This window comes from Pseudorasbora parva, chromosome 1 (assembly GCF_024679245.1).
Source record: "Pseudorasbora parva isolate DD20220531a chromosome 1, ASM2467924v1, whole genome shotgun sequence".
NCBI lineage: Eukaryota > Metazoa > Chordata > Actinopteri > Cypriniformes > Gobionidae > Pseudorasbora > Pseudorasbora parva.
Genome location: NC_090172.1, coordinates 61,913,038 through 61,934,115, shown reverse-complemented (window position 1 = coordinate 61,934,115; position 21,078 = coordinate 61,913,038). Strand labels below are relative to the sequence as shown.

At 38.6% G+C, this 21,078-nt stretch overlaps 4 protein-coding genes across 4 annotated transcripts in view; 1 reads left to right on the top strand and 3 right to left on the bottom strand.

Moving 5' to 3' along the window:
- The first annotated feature begins 1,982 nt into the window (after positions 1 to 1,982).
- On the top strand, positions 1,983 to 11,188 carry pnp5a (purine nucleoside phosphorylase 5a). Its single transcript, XM_067447420.1, has 6 exons — positions 1,983 to 2,195; positions 3,839 to 4,008; positions 4,098 to 4,201; positions 8,761 to 8,936; positions 9,067 to 9,257; positions 10,512 to 11,188. The coding sequence occupies exons 1-6, from the start codon at positions 2,173 to 2,175 to the stop codon at positions 10,727 to 10,729; spliced, it is 882 nt and encodes a 293-aa protein (XP_067303521.1). The 5' UTR covers positions 1,983 to 2,172; the 3' UTR covers positions 10,730 to 11,188.
- Positions 11,189 to 12,930: 1,742 nt separating this feature from the next.
- On the bottom strand, positions 12,931 to 17,172 carry LOC137079454 (zinc finger protein 883-like). The gene is made up of 5 exons (XM_067447412.1): positions 16,908 to 17,172; positions 15,088 to 15,292; positions 14,938 to 15,014; positions 14,762 to 14,837; positions 12,931 to 14,122 (listed from the first exon to the last, which is right to left on the bottom strand). Exons 1-5 carry the CDS (start codon positions 17,046 to 17,048, stop codon positions 12,981 to 12,983), a joined length of 1,641 nt encoding a protein of 546 aa, XP_067303513.1. The 5' UTR covers positions 17,049 to 17,172; the 3' UTR covers positions 12,931 to 12,980.
- A 78-nt stretch (positions 17,173 to 17,250) lies between these two features.
- On the bottom strand, positions 17,251 to 19,051 carry dusp19b (dual specificity phosphatase 19b). Its single transcript, XM_067447431.1, has 4 exons — positions 18,778 to 19,051; positions 18,610 to 18,656; positions 17,836 to 17,988; positions 17,251 to 17,536 (listed from the first exon to the last, which is right to left on the bottom strand). The coding sequence occupies exons 1-4, from the start codon at positions 19,001 to 19,003 to the stop codon at positions 17,342 to 17,344; spliced, it is 621 nt and encodes a 206-aa protein (XP_067303532.1). The 5' UTR covers positions 19,004 to 19,051; the 3' UTR covers positions 17,251 to 17,341.
- A 1,162-nt stretch (positions 19,052 to 20,213) lies between these two features.
- Positions 20,214 to 21,078, bottom strand: part of capn1 (calpain 1) — a 46,568-nt gene continuing 45,703 nt past the window's right edge. Inside the window, exon 22 of the mRNA XM_067447385.1 lies at positions 20,214 to 20,990. Within this exon, the coding sequence (XP_067303486.1) occupies positions 20,964 to 20,990 (27 nt within the window). The 3' untranslated portion in view covers positions 20,214 to 20,963. The remainder of the gene's footprint in view (positions 20,991 to 21,078) is intronic.

Sequence of the window (21,078 nt, the reverse complement as noted above, 5' to 3'; positions counted from 1 at the left end):
TATCATACTTTGCTCAGACAGTGTTTAGCTGGCTAGGCTTTCAGGTAATGTTTAATGTGTCAGATTATAAAGGTGAGAAATGAAGGGCCCCCTGACCTTGTTCTGCAGGACTTGTTGCCCAATGAACTTGGCATCGTGACAGCTTTGGGAACATTTTTATTGATTCCTTCAAGGGCTCTGGAGGAAAAGGCTAAATTGTGTTGTGTTATTATGAGTCAGAGACGCCACGCCATTGGACAGGATGCAGGCGTGTCCGCGCGTTTAAAGAAATACCACAAATACCACGTCATAAACACAGGTTGAGCTCAACAGGCATTTCCCTTTATATGTTTTTCTGAGTTGATTATAGGCTGCCAGAGGTGAAAACAGGGCCCCTAACAGGTCTTAAATTACAGGCTAGGTGAGGTTGTAATAATTATGCTTATCTCGTCATTTTGTCACCTGTTGAACCATTGGACTGATCACAATAACCAGCTACATCAAAAAAAAACTGAAGCACTTTTAGTGAATAAGTGATGTAATGAATTGCGATGATGCCGGGATTTGGTGTTATTGAGTAATTTCACTGGGTGTGTTGTGAGGATAAGACACACATTATAGAGAACTGGCAGTTACAGAATGACCGAAAGACCGGTTATGACAGAATGACCGGTTATGACATCAAATTAATCATTATCGAAGTCGTTTTTCTTCATAAGTAGACTGTTTTGACGGACATGATCATGTGTGAGAAAGTGAGGTGCCAATATCAATAGGATTCTTGTACCTAATGTGATATGTTTGAAACGGGTCGTAAGTCAACAGCGGTCATGGTCTTTGTTCCTGAAGTGCCCTGGTAGGTCATGTTCTTAGATTAGGCCTGAAATAAAGTGTGTGTGACCATTGTAACATGTCATGCTCAAACAACTTGGGGTAAATGAGGGGAATGTTGACGAACTGAATTCTTTGACTTGTTAACTTTAGGCATTTCTGCAATGTTGACTCTGGAGCGGTCTAAGTCGGTCAAAACATGTCAAATTTCAACAACAACAGCAAAAACAAAACAAAAAAACACCCTAAAATTGTAAATATTCATATTAAGCACCACATACTTCTTCATTGGATCTATTTTGTTCATTCAATACTGACCACTGCAAACCGGGAACAGCCCACAAGAGCTGCAGTTTTGGAGATGCTCTGACAATTTGGCTCTTGTCAAACTCGCTCAAATCCTTACGCTTGCCCATTCCTCCTGCTTCTAACTCATAAACTTTGAGGACAAAATGTTCACTTGCTGCCTAATATATCCCACCCACTAACAGGAGCCGCCATGAAGAGATCATCAGAGTTATTCACTTCACCTGTCATAATGTTATGCCTGATCTGTAAAAAATAAATCTAAATATTACATTAATAATAATAAAAATGTGATTAAAATAAAAACATTTATTAATCTATTCAATTAACTATCAATACAAATTGGAATTATGTAAATAAATGGTGTGTTTAACAGTAGCTACATTATTATAGTGAGTGGAAATACACAATAAAGTAACTTATTATAAACTAATGTTAGATATTTAGTGCTTTAATTGGGTGTTTATAAAACATTTTGACATTGATATGACTTGGAAAAAGTGTCCCAATCACCCTGAATTCACCTTAAATTTCAGATGGGTCCCTCAGGCGAGGACGTTCATCTTTGGGCATCTAAAAGTTTGAAAAGCCCTGATGTCTGAATCATTGTGAATAAGCCAAATACAGGAAGCCACGTGACAGTGTTGATATTTGTAGTCACATGAGTTTGTTTTGTTCCACCATCCATAAATCTAATCGCTGAAAGGCAATTTCCAGGTTATCAGGTGCTGCCTTTGTGACAGCTGTTATGTTTTAGAGTCCCCGGTTTCCCGTCCGGGGGCGGTTGCGTCAGGAGGTGTGTTCCGCGTTCCGCGTGCGTCAGACCGGGGAGGGGCAGAAACGGAGGATCTATAAAACACCGGCGACGCGAGCAACACTTTAGGAATTATTAAAGCGTTTTTATATTTACTTTAGCGGCTCGCTCGACGTGGTTTTGTTTTATTTGTATCTTCTCCGTTATTCGTTTCCTCCATATCTAACTTTAACGCCCGTCGCTATAGAAACATCGATTTTTCTGTTCCGTTTTTGTGAAGGATCTGACCAGCGATTTTAAACATGTTTCCTGAGAGCAGCACTGGGTAAACTATTATTATTATTATTATTATTATTTTCAGCTCTAACTTTCTAATTCTACCCTCTTTTGTCTTTTAAAAGTGTATGTTTACGTATTGTATTTCGATGGTGAGTGTAATGTAATGACTCATAGTACAGGTGGTTGGTTCGTTAAAGCTGACCCATCATAATTTATCCAATCTTTCTTTCGTTATCAACCGAATTTTTAACCGTATTTAACCATCGCTACGAGGAGCACGTGGTGACGCGCGGGAGTGTGTGTTGAACAGCTGCCAGCGAGCAGAACTCGTGCACGCGCTTCGGTGCCGTTATGTAAAGAGGGCGTTTCGGCTTATGGGAATCCAATGGGTGACGTCACGGACACTACGTCCATATTTTTGACAGTCTACGGTTAAACCATAGACTGTAAAAACAAGTTGAAAACAAAAAAAAACAAAATTATTAATTCAAAAGGGTCTCGTTAAAAACTGGAATTTGGATGTTTTTACTTTTTTAAGGCTATTTTTGACGGATTATATTGAAATTCTTGTGAAAATGAAAATGAATTTTTAACATGCGGCGCGCACGCACGCACACACACACACACACACACAAGTTTATTTCAGTGGTGTGCCTCTCAGATTACAGTAGCGACGTGTCAAAAAGAGGCTCACGTTTCAGATCTGCCAGGATATTTTTATTTGGCCTCTGCAGGCTTCATAGCCATTTAAATGTTACAATATTTACATATGCAGTCACAATAATACATATGCAGTCTTTTGTGTAAGTAAATTCAATACAAGTTGAATGTGTGTCACGTTTTGTGCGTCAGGGAATGTGATGGATGTGTTTTGATGAATGTGAGATACCATGGGTTTTTAATTATTATTATTCTATATTCTTACTTTATTTTTTAAAAAGTTATGTATGTGCCTTCCTTTTTGGAAATTTGCAGGAGTGAAAACAACCCGTCTAATCTACAAATACAAACTCACATGATATAATAAATCTTGACTTCTTAATATGAAACTGCGGTCAGCTGCGAGTGTAACCAATCAGACTGTAGAATCGCTTTCCTGGCTGTGGAGTTGCTCTGCGTCTGAAGTGACTCCCGACCGGCCGCTTATAAACCTCATAACTGTGGAGAGTAACATCTCTGATGCTGCGCAGATAAGTTAAAGGGTTAGTTCACCCAAAAATAAAAATTCTGTCATTAATTCCTCGCCCTAATGTCGTTGGACGCCCGTCAGACCTCCGTTCATCTTCACACACAGATGAAGATATTAGTGTTGAAATCCGATGGCTCAGAAAGGCCTTCATTGACACCAATGTCATTTCCTCTCTCAAGACCCATAAAGGCACTAAAGACATCGTTACAAAGCCCATCTCACTACAGCGGCTGGTTCTTTTTGGTGAACTAACTCGGGGAAGCGTTAGATTGTCTAGCAACTCTTTGGAAGTGATACTGCAGTGATTAGTGTTTCGTGGGCGGGACGCCATCCCCAAGGTTGGGTGTATCGGGTTTATCGAGCCCATGATAGTGCCTCGGGTCAGAGACGTCTCCACCACAGGAACTTGTGGATGTGTGCTGTGAATGCAGTGTGCTGTCCTAATATAAGATGACACATGACTTTACCTCAATTATTCATCATTTTTCAACTCTTCGCAGGTACAGCTATGAGGATTGCCAGGCCACCGCTGACTGGCTCCTGTCCCAGACTGCAGTGCGTCCTATGGTGGGCATTGTGTGTGGCTCGGGTTTGGGTGGACTGGCTGATGCGTTGAAAGACCCGGTGGCCTTCAACTATAAGGACATCCCCAACTTCCCCCAAAGCACAGGTGAGCCTCCCTGTTCAATGTGAGATATTACCTGGTTAAACCGTGCCTTATTATTTTACTGAAACTGTGCGTTTGATTCTTTTCTGCAGTGCACGGTCACGCAGGTCGACTGGTGTTTGGCACTTTGAAGGGTAGACCATGTGTCTGCATGCAGGGAAGGTTTCATCTCTATGAGGGATATACCATCCAAAAGGTACAAACACCCCATAATGCTCACGTCCCATCATATAAACAACATGGCTTCATGGTTATTGACATGGGCCTGAAGGTTTTCATGTATTTAACTATCACTAAACTTGCCAGAACTCTAAAGATTCTTCTTGACCAGGAACAAACCATATTAGCTAATTGTCATGTGACCTTATTTGAAAACCTAATTAGTTTTAACTGCTTGTGTTTCGTGTGTGACTGAAGCATACACTCTTCGATCCTGTGGAAGGCAGAGACCTGAACACTTGTTGGTTTAGCAGTAAAACTTTAAAAAACTCAGCAAAGTGTGACAATCTGAGCCTGTATTTATCAAGCCTCTGAGAATTACTCCCAAGAACACTGCTAAGAATTGACTTAAGTGTAACAAAAAATTGGCCCAAGGCTGCACTTAAAAGTTAGTTTTCAAGCATTTCAATCATATAGACTAAATCTTTTGTCAGTTTTAGAGATGATTTACGACACTTTGCTGTGCCACAAACAGGATTTTGGATGAAGACATAGGCATGGACCAATCACTGAATAGATTTCCATCAAGAATATACTCAGATAAATTCACATTGAATACATTCAAACAGGGCCGGCTCTAGCTCTTTGGTTGCCCTAGGCGAGATGGAGTTTTGCGCCCCCCACCCCACTCCACTCAACTCACTTTTATAGTCTCTATTCTAATTCAGCACGTCTGTTTTCCTAGGCCTACCCCTAACCGAGAAGCACTTATTATTTAAACGTGCAGTATGCAACTTTTGGCCACTAGGGGTCACTCATTCAAAATAATAACAACTGACGTACTTTGGTGACGTCGGGAAAGTGCGTGGGCTCATGGGAGTTGTTGTCATTATTGCCACTGTCAACCAGCGAATCTGGCATCTCCAGCAGAAAACATGTTCACTGACAAGGTAATTGATTGTTATATTACATCTCTATTATTGTTAAGTTTAGTTACGGCTTTTCACTTTATGTAATGTCAATCTAATGAAATAGCAGCAAGCTACCGTTACTTAACAAACTTATCAGTAACGTTAGATAATGTGTGAGACAGAATGTTGTGCGGGCGGTCGCTGTGCCAACATACCTATAAGTTGGTAGGCTATGTTGACATATTAACCGCGCATCATAATTTGAGTTACTCAAATTATAGATATATTGACATGGCATCCGCGATTGTCGAACATTCTGTATATCAACTGTTCAATACGGAAATACATTTCAATTTAGTTTATCATTACCAACATAAAACAGTAAATGAGAGAACCAGCACCAGCAATACGTTGTTCATTGGAACACGCGCTGTGTCGCTCCCCACGTTCATCAATCATTCTAATAAACATTTATTTTGGAACTCAGAGATATATGAATAAGTAGATCATTATTAAAGCAATATTATATGTAGCTAGTATTAACATATGATAAAAGTGACGGTCACCTTATATTAATTGACAAAGATAGTGGCATATTACCTTATGAAGCTAACGTTACTTTCTCCAGCTACATATAAAACCAATAATAGCTAGTCCATCTGCGTTTTACACATGACATCGTGTCACCAAATATACGGATAGAAATACTTTTGAATCAGTTTTTAAAAAAATAGCTCTTTCAGTCTCCAAAAACAGAGAATCCGCCTGTTTGAAAAGCCGATACAAAATGTATAACATTACGTATTCAGCTAAACGCGTCTCAATGTGGTCAAGATCGCTATGCAATATGCAAACATACAGCATGTTATGATTATATGATTATTATGTTAGCTGAATGGTTACTTAAATGACCTGTTTATTAAAACACAAGCGGGATCAGCATCTCTCTGCAGTCCGAGCTTGTCACGAAGATTTCGGCATCTTTCAAAGGCTTCTCCAAGGTTTGCACGTCTCTTGCTTCTTCTACTGTCCCAAAATCTTCTCGGGTCATTTTTTTCACCCTTACGTTTGCGCTTTGTTGAGCTGACAAAACGTACAGGCAAAGAGTAGTCATGATCCATTATCATACAGACTTTTTTATACGGGGGTTCCCCTTATACTGTCTGTCAGTGTTCCTCTTTGAGTTTGGCGGTTCCGCCCATAGATATCTATGGTTCCGCCGAGTTCCGCAGGAAGCAAGACGCAAACGTGGATATGACGTGAAAGACTGGCGACATAACGGAAATAAAGACACGGTCCGTGTCTTCGAATTAAAATATTAATTTCTCTGGATTTAGAAGTTAATTAGAACTGTCGGGATAATGTAAACACACAACTTTAAAAAATATATAACATAGATATAGTGATCTTTTATATTTTTAATGCTGAAACATTACATATTGTGCCTTTAACACGTTAGATGCTTTATTTCCACTTTTCAAACATTTTATTGAAAATAAATGCCTTTCCGATCTGATGTGTGATGGGAAAAGGGAATAGAGCGAGTGTGGCAAAAGGCGGGATCGAACCTCTGATTGATTTGCATCAAATCTTGATGCCATGCGTCTTACCACTACACTACAGCCACTGTAAAGAATTTAGTGAACACAGCAGATTTGTGTTTAATGTAAATAATATGGCATCTTTCGTTACTCCAGTAAAAAAAAAAAAAAAAAAAAAAACGAGAGGCCGTATTTATTTCCTTCCGACGCCCACGTAGAGAGCGTTTGTACTTTTCATAAATAACATGCATACATTATATTCATAATGAACTGGACTTTTGATATTTAAATGACATCCATGTAGGTTATTGTAGATTATTGTCAGTGAAGTTATGTTTGCAATACGTATAGTAATTATGTAGAAAACTAGCAAGTGATAGCTTAGTGACAATATTAATAATATTTATAAAATAAATATTAGTTGATAAGATTGATAATACTAAGTAATTTTATTTTGTTTGACAACTTTTTGGCTGAGATAAGTTCGATTTTCTTCCTTTCTTTCTTTCTCTTTTTCCGTCCCTGTGCGTGGTTTAGACGCCTCATTTTTGATGAACGCGCAAGATGAGCACTGGCCTGACCTAACGCCTGAACTAATAATCAATAATCACCATCAATTCAATCCAATAATCAGGTTGATAAGTAATTAAACATGTGGCTGAGGGGGCGCCCTATGACGATCATGTTTAATGAACATTATGTTGTATTTCGCTTGTTCCGATTCTATGCTTAATGGGAAGTAATGGGCGGCACTAGAGCGCCCTCGCACCCCTAACACAATTGTCGCCCTAGGCAACCGCCTAGCTCGCCTATAGCAAACGCCGGCCCTGCATTCAAAACACACCATAAAGAATTTAAGAAAATACATTATGATATATTCAATTCAATTAACTTTATTGTCCCCAATGGGGAAATTTGTCTTGGACTCTGGTGCCCACATACACATAAACTGATCAAAAACATAATACAAACAAACAATAAAAAATAAAAAAGCCACACATACTACTTATTTAAAAGTCTAATTGACGTTGGTACAAAATATTTCTTAAAACAATTATATTTGCACATAGGTATCATGTATCTTTGACCAGAAGGCAGCAATATTCTGAGCTTAAAATATGCGAAGAATCAGATACACTGATGACCAACTGCTCATATGAATACTCCAATGATTGGTGCACACATTGGAAATGAAAGATAAACATGTTTTCCTCCATGTTAATTACTCATTTTAAACCGGTGTGCTGTTCACTGAGCTGCCTTCATACGGCCTAGATTTTACGATATAATCAGCCACCATGGACTCCAAAAGAAAACCGAACTGGCGTTGACGCGATGAACTAGAAACCTGTGGTTATTCTGCTGGACACGCGTGTGAACTGACATCATTCAACACTCAACATGAAGCTGAGATCAACTGGTTAAAAATAACTGAGGAGAGTTTCAGAAAAGATAATTTAGTTCTGATAATAGATCGAGCACCATTGGTTGGTTTTATCAACTTGTGTGTCCATGACAATGAAATTTAAACGGCCACACTCTAAGAAAATGTCTTCATTACGGATTTTAAACCGTGTGCTGTTCACTGAGCTGCCTGTATACAGCCTAGATTTTATGATATAACCCAAAAGAAAACCGAACTGGCGGGAGGAAGAAGCGCTACTGCTCGCTGAATTAGTCAAACAGCGGAAACATAAGGCAGTTCAGCCCAACATTAACCAGCGCTGACAAAGATGAAGCCTGCTTTGACCAAACAATACTGTTTGATGAACTGCTCATCACCAAACATTTCAAAACCATTCTTCCTCTCCTGAAAAAGTACATCTGTCTCCTCAGTGCCATCACAAGCCCCTACCAGCAACTCCTAACCACTTGAGAGATCTCTCGAGCCATCTTAAGTTACTGGGAGAGTAACAGTGATTCTTAGCTTTAAGAAATTTGATAACTTAAGTTTGAAAGTAGGAGTAAATTGCACAAATTTTCAGCACTTCAGACTAAAATGGCACTTTGAGACGCTTGATAAATACAGGCACTGATGCTTGGGACACGTTCTTGTGTTCATTTCAATAGTTGGTCCATGTGAACTGCTCCTGATGTGAGGCTCCTCTGAGCATCTCAGACTAATATTGTTGTTCTGTTTTCAGATTACGATGCCTATGCGGATATTCAAACTTCTGGGTGTGGAGACCGTGATCCTCACCAACGCGGCTGGCGGTCTGAACCAGGACTATAAAGTGGGCGACATCATGATCATCAAAGATCATCTCAACATGCCTGGATTTGCTGGAAACAACCCTCTGGCGGGACCCAATGACGACAGGCATGTTTATATGTGTGGCCATATAATCAACACACTCACGCCATGGAGCTGTTTGGACATGTGGAGATTTCACACATGCTCCTGTAGATACTGTTCATTATACACGCTTTAACTTGCATTTCTTTTGTAGGTTTGGTGTTCGTTTCCCCTGCATGTCTGACGCCTACGATCGAGATCTGCAGCAGCTGGCGCTGGACGTGGGGTCTGAGCTCGGTTTCAGTGATTTCCTGCGAGAGGGCGTGTACTGCGTATTAGGAGGACCTTCATTTGAGACTATCGCAGAGTGCCGCATGCTGCACAAGCTGGGAGCTGATGCTGTCGGTAAGAGCTGCAAAGACTCTAATGCTGCGTTCACACCGGACGCAAATAAATCGCGCTATTTGTGCAAAGTTGGACACATTTTGAATCCATTCGCTTCATTTGCGTGTGAAATTTGCTTCATTCACGTGTGACATTCACTACACAACAGACGCGAATTCGCGTCATGGGAGGGGCTTCTGCAGGCAGCGGCAGTCGGACTAGCCGAGTTAAGGCTGCTCTCACCGTGGTTGATGAGCTCCGCTGATCGCCTGGGTCTCACACCTCCGAAAACACCCGATCAAATTTTCAAATAGGAGCTCTCTTAATAAATAAACCACATATTTGAGCTTTAAACAACTACATTCTCGCCTGAAAAACTATTAAAACTACATTTTGTGACACAATACAGCAGTATTTTTAAATTACTCTGGCCTCGGGGTTTCCCCTGTGGGTTTCCCATCCGTCACTTCACCACGTGACAGCAGTAAGCAGGCTCCTCATTGGTTAACGCGGCACGAATATCCGCCAAAGTTCAGATTTTTCAACTTGAGCGATTCGCGTGGTTCAAAACGCTTAATTTGCGTGATCCTTGCCACGTCATTTAAGCGAATCGCGCCGCAGAATGCCTATTCGTGTCTCTGCATTGACTTAACATGTAAATCACTCGCGCGAATCGCGTCATTCGCGTGCGGTGTGAACGTAGCAGAAGGCCGCGTTTACACTGCAGGTCTTGATGCACAATTTCGATTTGGTGATTATATCAGTTTTTTTTTTGTTTTTGTTTTTTTTACGACCCGCTTACATCGTCTTTTAAAAGCGACCTGTATCTGATATTTGCATTTACGCTGGTGTAACAGCCCAAGGCGTTCTTAACCGGAAAAGGAAGTAAAATGGCGCGACATGCAATGGACGCAGACAAAATGATTATTCAATGTTTAGCTTTCCGCACTTTTCCACCCATCTTTAAAGGTCAGCAAAACATTTCTCTCATAAGGCGGAGAAAAAAGAGGAGAGCCCTTGATCGCAGTTCGTGTCCACCTGAGTTGACGTCATTCGCCTTCGTCTTTTTTCAATGACGTACCACGGATATTTATTGGGTAATATCCGATTTGACCGCTTACATTGTTATATTAGGGCCATATTATATTACACCGATCTAGTCATTTAATAGTGATTGCAGTACCAGTTTTGGCCACAATCTTACATCCACTTCCTTTAACTTACTAACCAGGTTTTATGTGAACTTCTTTAATAACCAGACTTTATCTCTTTTAGGCATGAGCACTGTTCACGAGGTGATCGTGGCACGTCACTGTGGCATGAGCGTCTTCGCTCTGTCTTTGATAACTAATAAAGCAGTTATGGACTACGACAGTGAAGAAAAAGCCAATCACGAGGAGGTTTTGCAGACGGGCAAGCAGAGAGCAGAGCAGCTGGAGAGGCTGGTGTCCACCATAGTCACCCGAATTGAGCACAACAACAACTACGCCTAAGACTGTTCTCAGATCAGATCCATTATCAGTCACAGACCAGAGGCCGCTGATTCAACTGTGAACGAACACAACAAATATGGTTTTAAAAACCGCGTTATACAGGTCAATTCCATTTAGCTCACTTATTTATGATGTTTATTGAATTCTTTTTTTAATGACATTTTGTAAAGCATTATGTATATAAAAACCTTATGGTTAAGGTGTGAGATTGCTTGGTGGCTTTTTTGGTCTCCCTCTCTTTACAAGGAAAAATACAGATAATTGCCACATTCCTCTGAATGATGAACTAATGTTTGTTATTTCTAACTTAAGTTTAGCATTTGATACTCTGTGTAAATTTTAAAAATCTCTGTAATACTTTGATTTGCTTTGTACTGTAGTATTTGTCAGTAGATGTACAGTAAAGGTCTATCTTGTGTATTTTTTGTTAATATTATTAGTAAAATTGGCTATTTATTATTAGTCTCCCTCTCGTTTATGATGGAAAAGTAGATTGTGTACTTTAAGTTACACCTTCATGGGTGAACTGCCTGTTAAAAATGTTTGAAATGCTTGAGTGGGATTTCTATGAAGCCCCTAAAGGTACATGGTGATGGTTAAAAACATTGAGATGGAAGGAAACATATTTTATTTCAATACTTTTGTGTTGTTGCGTTTGCTCATTAAACTTTTATGGTGGAAATAAGTGTGAAGAAAATGCCTTCCTGAGTGAATGCAAAGTTTCTTAAAGGAATGCAAAAGTAAAGTGTTGTGGGCAAACGTGAAAACATTGAAAACTAATCCCCATCTCATATTTTTCCATTGCTGGCTTCCCTATGATACCCCAAAATCTAAAGAAAAAATAAATTATATTTTACATAAAGAAAATGAAGGGTCGTTATTTTGTCATTATCAATCATTATTTTGACTACATGTTTTACATATATTTGTATTTGTACTGATTTATTGGGGATATAACATTATTAAAACATTATTTCCGGGTGAAATATGACCTGGATGTTTCTTTGATTCGCCCAATCCTGTTCCTGGATCTAACTTCCTGCAAAGTTCAGCTCCAATAATGATCAAACACAACTGAACCAGCTAATTAAGGGTGTGTTGTGTTCACACTTGTAGTTTGTTCCATATAAAAAAAAACACATTTAGTCCTGGTCAGCTTAGCGTCTGCTTTGGCATTTTAACACAGAACCTGAAGGCACAGGGACATGTTCAAAACCTAACTGGTTGGCTTTTATTACATCATATTGCCTTATATTTTGCGACAGAACTTCCCCCCCAAAAAATTGAGCTGGGATAAATGCCCTCTTTATGTGCGTAACTACATATGATGGTATTTTGACCATTTGAGAACTCGTGAAGAGCTTGTGTAAAGGAGTCAAAACAGCGGCAGGGATCCCTCCATCACAGACACAAATGAAGATCTGCGGTGAGGAGACGCAGTTCTGACGCCTGTACCCAACTGTGATAGGCAACATTGATACTATGATGAGAAATACATGTGTGTAAGCATTGTCCTTTTTCGTTTTGCATCTTGTGACATAATGTCCTGTTCTTGGTTCCTTTACTGTCTTTGCCTCATATCTCATTCGAACCGCCCAGGGTTTGTTTGGAAGCGGAGAAAGACCCATCTTTTCAGTGGTCTGGGTCTACTTGTTTGGTGCACATCAGGGTTCAGACGTTCACATTTATTCAACTGCACTAGGGTTCGTTTTAATTAAACCAAACATGCCAAGAGTCAACACACTCTAAGATCTTCAGGAGCACTTAATAATTACAGAAAAGTCTATTTGATCAGGGTTGGATCTGAACTCTGCAGTCAAGTCAACTATATTTATATCGGGCTTTTACAATGACGATTGTTTCAAAGCAGCTTCAGTGTTGAACAGGACAATATTGCAACAAAATCTGATTCGGCTGTACAGTCGTTCTGGAGAAAACGGTGATGTTATCAGCTTATTTTAATTTCTCATATGGCATCAATGTTGGCAGATCAGTATTATAGTCTAACAAATTAATTTTATTTGGATATTTAGTTGAATAACTTAGATCTAAATTTTAGCGTCCCCAACTGAACAAGCCAAGCCAAAGGCGACAGGTACATAGATCTGCAGGAACAGTACCTCTGCAATCCTATCTAGAACTTGAACAGCAAATCTTATCAGTATATAATCTTGCTTCATCTAAAAAAACTCTCACAAGTATTTGGGCACAGTTGGGTTTAATCAAGAAAAGGCATATATGGAATGATTGGTTAGTTCTCTTCCGCATAAGAGTTAACTGAGTGACAAACTTTCGAGTGGTAGGTAAGATGGCTGCTTTGAGCGAAAGACCTTCCGCAGTTTTGGCAGCGATGTGGCTTCTCTCCCGTGTGAACCCGTCTGTGTTTTGCTAGCGAGCTGGCCTGAGTAAAAAGCGTATTGCATATGCTACAAGCAAAGCTCTTCTGTCCCGTATGAGTGAGCTTGTGTGTCTTCAGAGAGCCCTTGAGGGTGAAAGTCTTCTCACATATGTCGCAACTAAACGGTTTGTCTCCAGAATGCGTCAGTAGATGAGTCTTGAGATGCGTTCCTCGCCGAAAGCCCTTCCCGCAGAGCTCGCAGCAAAATGCTTTGACTCCCGTGTGGAGCTGTTTGTGGGATTTGAAGGTGTTGGCGTGTACGAAGCTTTTGCCGCAGTCCTCGCATCGGAAGGGTTTTTCGCCCGTGTGCAGCCTTTCGTGTGCCTTGAGGTTACCCTTTTGGGCGAAGCTTTTGCCGCAGTGTTTGCACGGGTAGGGCTTTTCACCGGTGTGAACTCGCTGATGGTAGTCCAGGTACGTTTTGGTGAGAAACCGGGAACCGCACTGCAGGCAAACAAAATTTTTCTCGCCCCCATGAGTTCGCTCATGAGATCTGAGGATGCTTATCAGTGTGAAACTTTTCCCACATGTGGAACAAATGAACGGTCTCTCCTTACCGTGACTCGTCATGTGATTCCTCAAGTGGTTTGGCAAGCGAAACGACTTCTCGCAGAGCGTGCATTTGTGTGGTTTTTCCACCTTGTGGACTCTGCGGTGGATTTGTAGGAGGTGTCTGCTGCCGAAACACTCTCCGCACTCCTGGCAATCGTGAGCCGTGTCTCCACCGTGAAACTTCTGCCGGTGCCTTCTGAGGTTATTAAGGTAAGTGAATGTCTTTCCACATGTCCCGCATGTATTCAGCTCATCTTTTGCATCCAGCTGCACTTCTTCAGTAGCATCCGTAATCACATCCAATCCTGTTTCGAGTATATCCAGTGTGACTATGTTTGAAAGCACAGAAATGTCTTTTGATTCATCTTTGGAGTTTGTTTGGTTTCGTTCTTCTTTTTGATGGTCTACAGATTCAGATTCTTCTGTACTGGGGTGTATTGATTCTGTAACATGAACATTGCATGTTTATAGATATGATATTGGAAATTTAGGCCTCACATTAAAGGGGTGGTTGCATGCGATTTCACTTTTTTTAACTTTAGTTAGTGTGTAATGTCGCTGCTTGAGCATAAACATTATCTGCAAAGTTACAACGCTGAAAGTTCAATGCAAACGGAGATATTTTAAAGTTATGGCAGTTTATTGCCTACAAAAATGGCCGGTTTGGACTACAACGAGCTTCTTCCTGGGTTGGTGACATCATAAACCCTCGCTAGTCTCCGCAGATGTGACTTCAGCCCGTAATGGGAAGGGGCGTGGCGTTTCTATGACAACCTGTGCTTGGCATTTCAGCCAATAAAAACACAGGAAACTTCATTTGGCCATCGAACCAATCTAAGACCATTGCGTTTTTCGGAGGGATGGGCTTCGTGTAAGCAGGAAGCAAACGAGCCGTTCAAAGGACAGTGGAGACAGCGGTGTGGAATAAAGGATAAACAGAAGAAAAATACGTTTAAAAAAAAAAAGAAGTATTAAGACATGTTATACTGCGCCCCATTAACACAACCAAGCCTAGAAAAAAAACACGGAACCACCCCTTTAACATATTATATAATGTCCATGACACAAAATGCCGTCTGTACCATCTTCAGCAAAAGATTGACACTCTTGTTCCTCTTCATGATCAAATGCTTCTTCAAATCTCAACTCAGGCTCGTCCTTAAATAAAGACAGGACTGTGTTAGTTTTATGTACAGCAAATTAAAGAGTGTGTATGTTTTTTTAAAATTGCAAACAATTACAGAAGGATGTGGGTTACTTCAACAGTCTGAAGATCATCTGTGGTGCAATCCTGGATTCCTGACACGTCTGAGATTACGTCTTCCTGGTTTCCTTCTACAACAATGCATTTTTCTTATTTAATAACTTAAAACATAATTTAATACACGGTTTAATTATGAAAAACCACCTGTGGCATGTTCTTGGTCTTTGACATTGGGGTATTGAGTGTTAAGTGGTCTTCCCCGCCCATCAGACTGCTGTACTATGATGTTGTTGAGCTTATCTGCTTGTGTAAGATCTTTTCTTGGTCCAGTTGATGCTTTATGAAGGATTCTGCAGATGTGTTCAGCTGTTGAGTTTGTTATCTTGCTAATAGCAGCTGTCAGATTCTTCTGAAGCAAACAACAAATATCCGTATAACTGTGAGGGTTAAGTTAAAAGTTCTGCTTATAACAGATTAACTTAGTGTAACTACACATTATGTAACAGCACACGCAGCGTTTAAAAGTCCTTTTTTTTAGGTCCACCATTAACTATTGGAGACTAAATGTTTCCGGTGGCTCAAACATTAACTGTGCCAGTTTATTATTAGCCGAACAAAATGCTTACTTTAAAAAGAAAACAAAATAACACAGGGCTCGACATTAACGCTTGTCTGGGACAAGTGGATTTTATGAAGGGGCGAGTGAAAGACAATTTTACTTGCCTGACCGGACAAGCTGAATAAAACATTAAAAACAAAAAATAACTAGGGAATCACCAAAACACGAGAATAATTCTGCATTCAATTAGTGCAAGTGGCGATCAATGGTGGATAATAATATATAATGTAGTAAAATGTACTGACGGAAACAAGGTTGAGCTGTTAAGGCTCACGCTCGAGGAGAAATGGATACGTAAAGGATCCGTAAATACAATTACGGATGCCTCAATTTTTTTTTGATTTTTGTCATAATCGTGCACCCCTACCGCTCACACAAAAATAAACTCGGTTAACATACTGCAGTAAAAAAAATTATATTTTTTATAAAGACTTTTTATATTTATAATATATGATACAGTTAAACAACATCACACGACCAAGGGTGCTGTTTTCCTGAATACCATCACGATTGAAAATATGACACTGATTTCATATGACAGGTCCATAAACAATTAATTAACATTAACTCACTTATATTTTAGATTCAATTTTAACAGTTTTTGTTCTATTTCAGCAGCAAAAATAGTTCCACATTAAGCTCACATCAGAACCATTAGCAACAGTGTGTTCCTGAAATATTCTGCGTTTTGAATGATTCGGTTGTCAAAGATTCAGTGACCTTTTCATAAATGACTGCCTCATTCTTGAACAAATCAGCCGATTCACTGAATCGACTCAATGACTCACTCATTAAAGACGGTCACCTGCCGCCACCTACTGGCAAAAAGTATTTCCAACATTTCTTTTTTGTGTATATATATATATATATATATATATATATATATATATATATATATATATATATATAAAGTAAAACAATCTCATAACATTATTTAATGCAGTTGTAATTTTTCAGTGTAAATTTATTTAACTTGACTGGTAACAGCCGTGTCTCATTATTTATCGATCAAATTTAAGAATATAAAATGAAAGTTGAAGCATAGCCTATATGTAATAAGACGGGGGGGAAATAATTTTTATAAAAGGAAAAAAATATCAAGTATGCAGATTTAAATGTCAAAGCTGATTTAACACTGGTGAGAATATAGCTTCGGAATGAATTACATATTACAACACAAAACACACGACAAACTATTTTTTCACTGACATATTTACTTTATGTCGAGCCCAGTAACAAAAGGAGATAACGTTACCATAATCATTTATACTCTTACAGCTCTGAACATTATTAACTATGGTGTGTTTAGCAGTAACTATGGTTACCACAGTATTTTTTTTTTTTTTTTTGTGAAATCTTACTCTATTATTAAGACATCAATGGCAATACATTTGAGCGGACTTACCAATTTAATATCAGTGTCTGTATTTCCATTTTGACGTTTTGACTGAAATATATCAAGCTGACAAATTTCTGTCACTATAGACGAGACTAAACTGTCCATTATTGAGAACAGTTGCTTCTGGATGGAGAGTTCACACGACATACTTTTAAACACGCCTTGGTTTGAAATATCACTAAAATGTTTAATAACACAGGTGACTAAACCGCTGCCAAAGTCCTCAGTAACTCTGCTGTCACGTGAACGCGGATTCAACGGTTGAACAGTTTCCCGTCGACGCGCATTTCAAAATAAAAGCCACCCTCTAAACCTGTAAAAATGTAAAGACCATCAATAAATTAGAAGCGAGGTTTAAAAATGTTTTATTTACGTAAAAACTAATATAAATATTTTAGTATATACAAACACTTTGTTTTTACAGAAACATCAGATTATAGTCACAATGTTTGTATGGCATTATATTTCTTCAGCTGACTGATAAAGCCTGGGTTTGGCTGGATGGACGGCCGGGCAGTTTTCACAGCACTGAAAGCTTCATCAAACGACATCTTCTCCTGGGACATGAGGAACCCGATGACCACAGAAGCAGAGCGAGACACTCCAGCGTTACAGTGGACCAGCACCACGCCATCCTGACACACACACACACACACACACACACACACACAATAATAATAATAATACATTTTATTTGTAATGCACTTTATATTATACATAATCTCAAAGTGATTCAGAATTAAAACAATCAACAACAGTAAATAAAAAAATAAGTAACAAATCAAATCAATCAAAAGCTCTGCTAAAAAGGTGGGTTTTAAGACCACGCTTCAAAGCATCTACAGTCTGTGGGGTCCGCAGGTGGTCAGGGAGAGAAGTCCACAGACTGCCCCCAGCCCTCAACATATCATCATACACACACACACACACACACCTGTTGACTGGCTTCTTTTATGAACTCAAAGCATTCAGGGAAGTATGAGGTGATGTCTGTTTCGGGAATATCCATCATGGTCACAGTCTTATACGTGAAGAGATCAGGAAACACATTCTGAACCCCATACGACACATTCAGCACATGAGTCACCTAAAACACAACAGATATATATATAATATATATATACACACACATACATACACGCACTGTATATATAAATACACACACATGCATGTATATATTTAAGAAAAATGTGTTATATTTATTTATAATATCAATTATATAAATATATATACAACAGTCAAATATTTCTTAAATGTATACATGAATGTGTGTGTATTCAACATAATAATTATATCCAGTATTTTATAAACACAAACTTTTTTTATTTTGGATGTGGTTAATCGATTTGAATATATAGATTATATGGAATATATATATATGAGGTCCTAAAAGTTGCATGCATAATAATGGTACAAATATGAATCATATGCAGTTTTTTTTTTTAAATTAAAAATATGGCTATATTATTGTGTAGTATGGGGCAGTAGCATGATGTCAACAGACATTACAGCTTACATTATCTGATATTAAGACCCCAACCCTAAAAATGTCCCTACAATAATTACATTAAAATGAACTGAAAATCAGAGACGAGCACTGTATATATTTTGCCGTTATATAAATTAGCTGGTTTTATAAGTGGGTATAGTAAACTATTTAAAATAAATAATAAGAAAATATATACAATAAAAATGAAAACTACATTACCTTCAACTTATTCAATGTTTCTATGTCATGGGCTGCATCCTGGGATGCTAAAAATAAAAACAGACTGTTACAAGTTTAAAAATGTCATCTATAAAAAGTAACATGGTAATGCCATTGTCAGTTTTTCCACAATAAATCTTGTAAATAGACATTAAAGACCAAACGCACAGAGTAGGAGGAAGGGTCTTATGACGCCCACTTGCAGGTCCAGGTTCAAGTCCTGCACAAACCCGCACGCCGCGTCACTCTCGCGCTCTGTATCGCGCGTGACGTGGAAATCCTCGCCGCGGCGCGTCTCCACGAGTTTCTGTCCCGTGACGGTCGTGACTCGCGTGCTCTGCTTCCTCAGGCGCGCGGCGGAGAATCCCGCGATCTCCTGCGCGAGAGAGTTCATCTTTATTTATTTGCGTCCGACACTGGAAGCATGACCGCGGAACTAAAGAGAAAGGCTAAAACAAAGCGGGGAAGCCTAAGTCTGGGACACCCTCTAATTCAAAATAAAAGCCCCTCTTCACGGTGACCATAATTTCCACAAAATTACTCGTTACTAATAAATTCTACATGACTTTATTTGCTACCATTACTAATACATCTGAAATATGGCTCTAAAAAGGCTATACACACATCAAAAACCTCTGTGATTTTATTTAATAGCTTGGTAGGCCAATATACAATAATTTACATTTATATATATATAACAATATAATAATTATATAACAATATAATAACAAGCTATCAAATAACAAGCTACCACAATTTCTCTAGTGGAAAATCATGTTACTATATATATATATATATATATATATATATATATATATATATATATATACACACACACACACACACACACACACACACACACACACACACACACACACACACACACACAGTGTTAGGTGTAATTAGTTACTAAGTAATTAGTTACTGTAATTTAATTACTTTTCACTTGAAAAAGTAAGGGATTACTCTTATTTTTTCTGTAATTTAATTAGTTACTTCTGATGTAATTGTAACATCCACATTTATAGTCTAACTTTAAAATGCATGTTTTTATGTATCCTTCTATCATTGGTAATACTTTGGTCAGTTAATAAGAGTAATTTATGTAGATTTAGATTATTTATTTGAATGAATTAAAAGAGCCGTTTCATGCCTAACCTTGAGTTGCTTAACTCGAGGTTAATATAGGATTTAGAAAGTAATTAAAAAGTAATTAGTAAAAAGTAATTAAAATACTTTTTGGAGAGAGTAATTTGTACAGTAATCTAATTACACTATTGAAGATGTAATTAGTAACTACTTATTAATTACTTTTTAGAGTAACACCCAACATTGTGTGTATATATATATATATATATATATTCTGTATATAATCTGAGCTCATAAAGTTGTGTGCATATTAAAGGTACAAATATCAATAGTAAGGTGTTTCTTTAAACATGGCTATATTATTTTGTAGTATGGGGCAATGCAGTGGCATGATGTCAACAGACATTATTACAGATATTTGACTCAATATATGACATTTGATATTTTGACCTAACCCTAAAAATGTCCCTACAATACCTAAACACAAAAGAAATGAGAATCAGAGACAAGCACTGTTAAATCCATAATGGAGCACAGATTTTATTTTAAAAGAAAGTTTATTGAAAACTCACAAAAATGAATGAATAGAGGACAAAAATATCCTGAAAAACCTGTTGCTTGACATTAAAAGAAAGAAGTCACCGCCACCTTTTCATATAAATCTTTGTTAAGAAAGGTTTGGTTCAGTTCTGTTGTTGTGGTTTATATTGCTTGTATAGAGGTTTTGAATCGCTCATATAAACAGATCTTAAGTAAAGTATAAAAATGCATTTCCCTTTCAGCTCGATAAAAGATCCTTTGGTTTGTCCCGTAAAACAGCTGCACGTGTGCATGACATTCAGGCCAAACTAACACTTTTTCTGCGAGTACAGGTCAGCACATGCGTTTCTAACGTGCACAACATTCAGATATGACATTCACTGACAAATACACAGCTCGCCAGCATAAAGTATGGATTAAAAACGGATGAGAATGATTGAAATTGGCAATGATTGATTTGGCACATGACGTGTAAACTAGTTTTATCAGGCAAACGCATGCAGCTCGATGCAGATATGATTAAACACACACTGGGTACTGATAGTTTTCTCTTGGCCTCAGAAAGACTCCCGATTGGCACAGTATTTTACATGTTCTGGTTTAAGACTATGTAAACAGGGCTTCGTCCCCAAGGCTGTTTGTCCACTAGAAACGCATTAAAGATGTGTAGAAGGCACTCTGTAGATGTCCTCAGTGCAGACAAAGGGTGCAAATCTGTGTCCGTTTCAGGCAAACATGGTCAGAGAGATCCACTGCGAGAGAGAGAGAGAGAGAGAGAGAGAGAGAGAGAGAGAGAGAGAGAGAGAGAGCGAGAGAGAGAGAGAGAGAGTGTGTATTAGA

Bases quoted from the DNA above. Each gene is read 5' to 3' on its own strand.
- pnp5a (XM_067447420.1), top strand. From the start codon at position 2,173: ATGTTTCCTGAGAGCAGCACTGG. The intron at 4,009-4,097 runs GTGAGCCTCCCT...TCTTTTCTGCAG, and splicing joins CAACTTCCCCCAAAGCACAG to TGCACGGTCACGCAGGTCGA. The intron at 4,202-8,760 runs GTACAAACACCC...TTCTGTTTTCAG, and splicing joins AGGGATATACCATCCAAAAG to ATTACGATGCCTATGCGGAT.
- LOC137079454 (XM_067447412.1), bottom strand. From the start codon at position 17,048: ATGTCGTGTGAACTCTCCATCCAGAAGCAACTGTTCTCAATAATGGAC. The intron at 15,293-16,907 runs GTAAGTCCGCTC...TGTTTGCTTCAG, and splicing joins CAGACACTGATATTAAATTG to AAGAATCTGACAGCTGCTAT. The intron at 14,123-14,761 runs GTACAGACGGCA...TTCATGTTACAG, and splicing joins TCAATCTTTTGCTGAAGATG to AATCAATACACCCCAGTACA.
- dusp19b (XM_067447431.1), bottom strand. From the start codon at position 19,003: ATGAACTCTCTCGCGCAGGAGATCGCGGGATTCTCCGCCGCGCGCCTG. The intron at 18,657-18,777 runs GTGCGTTTGGTC...TTTTATTTTTAG, and splicing joins AAGACCCTTCCTCCTACTCT to CATCCCAGGATGCAGCCCAT. The intron at 17,537-17,835 runs GTGTGTGTGTGT...TGTGTGTGTCAG, and splicing joins TAAAAGAAGCCAGTCAACAG to GATGGCGTGGTGCTGGTCCA.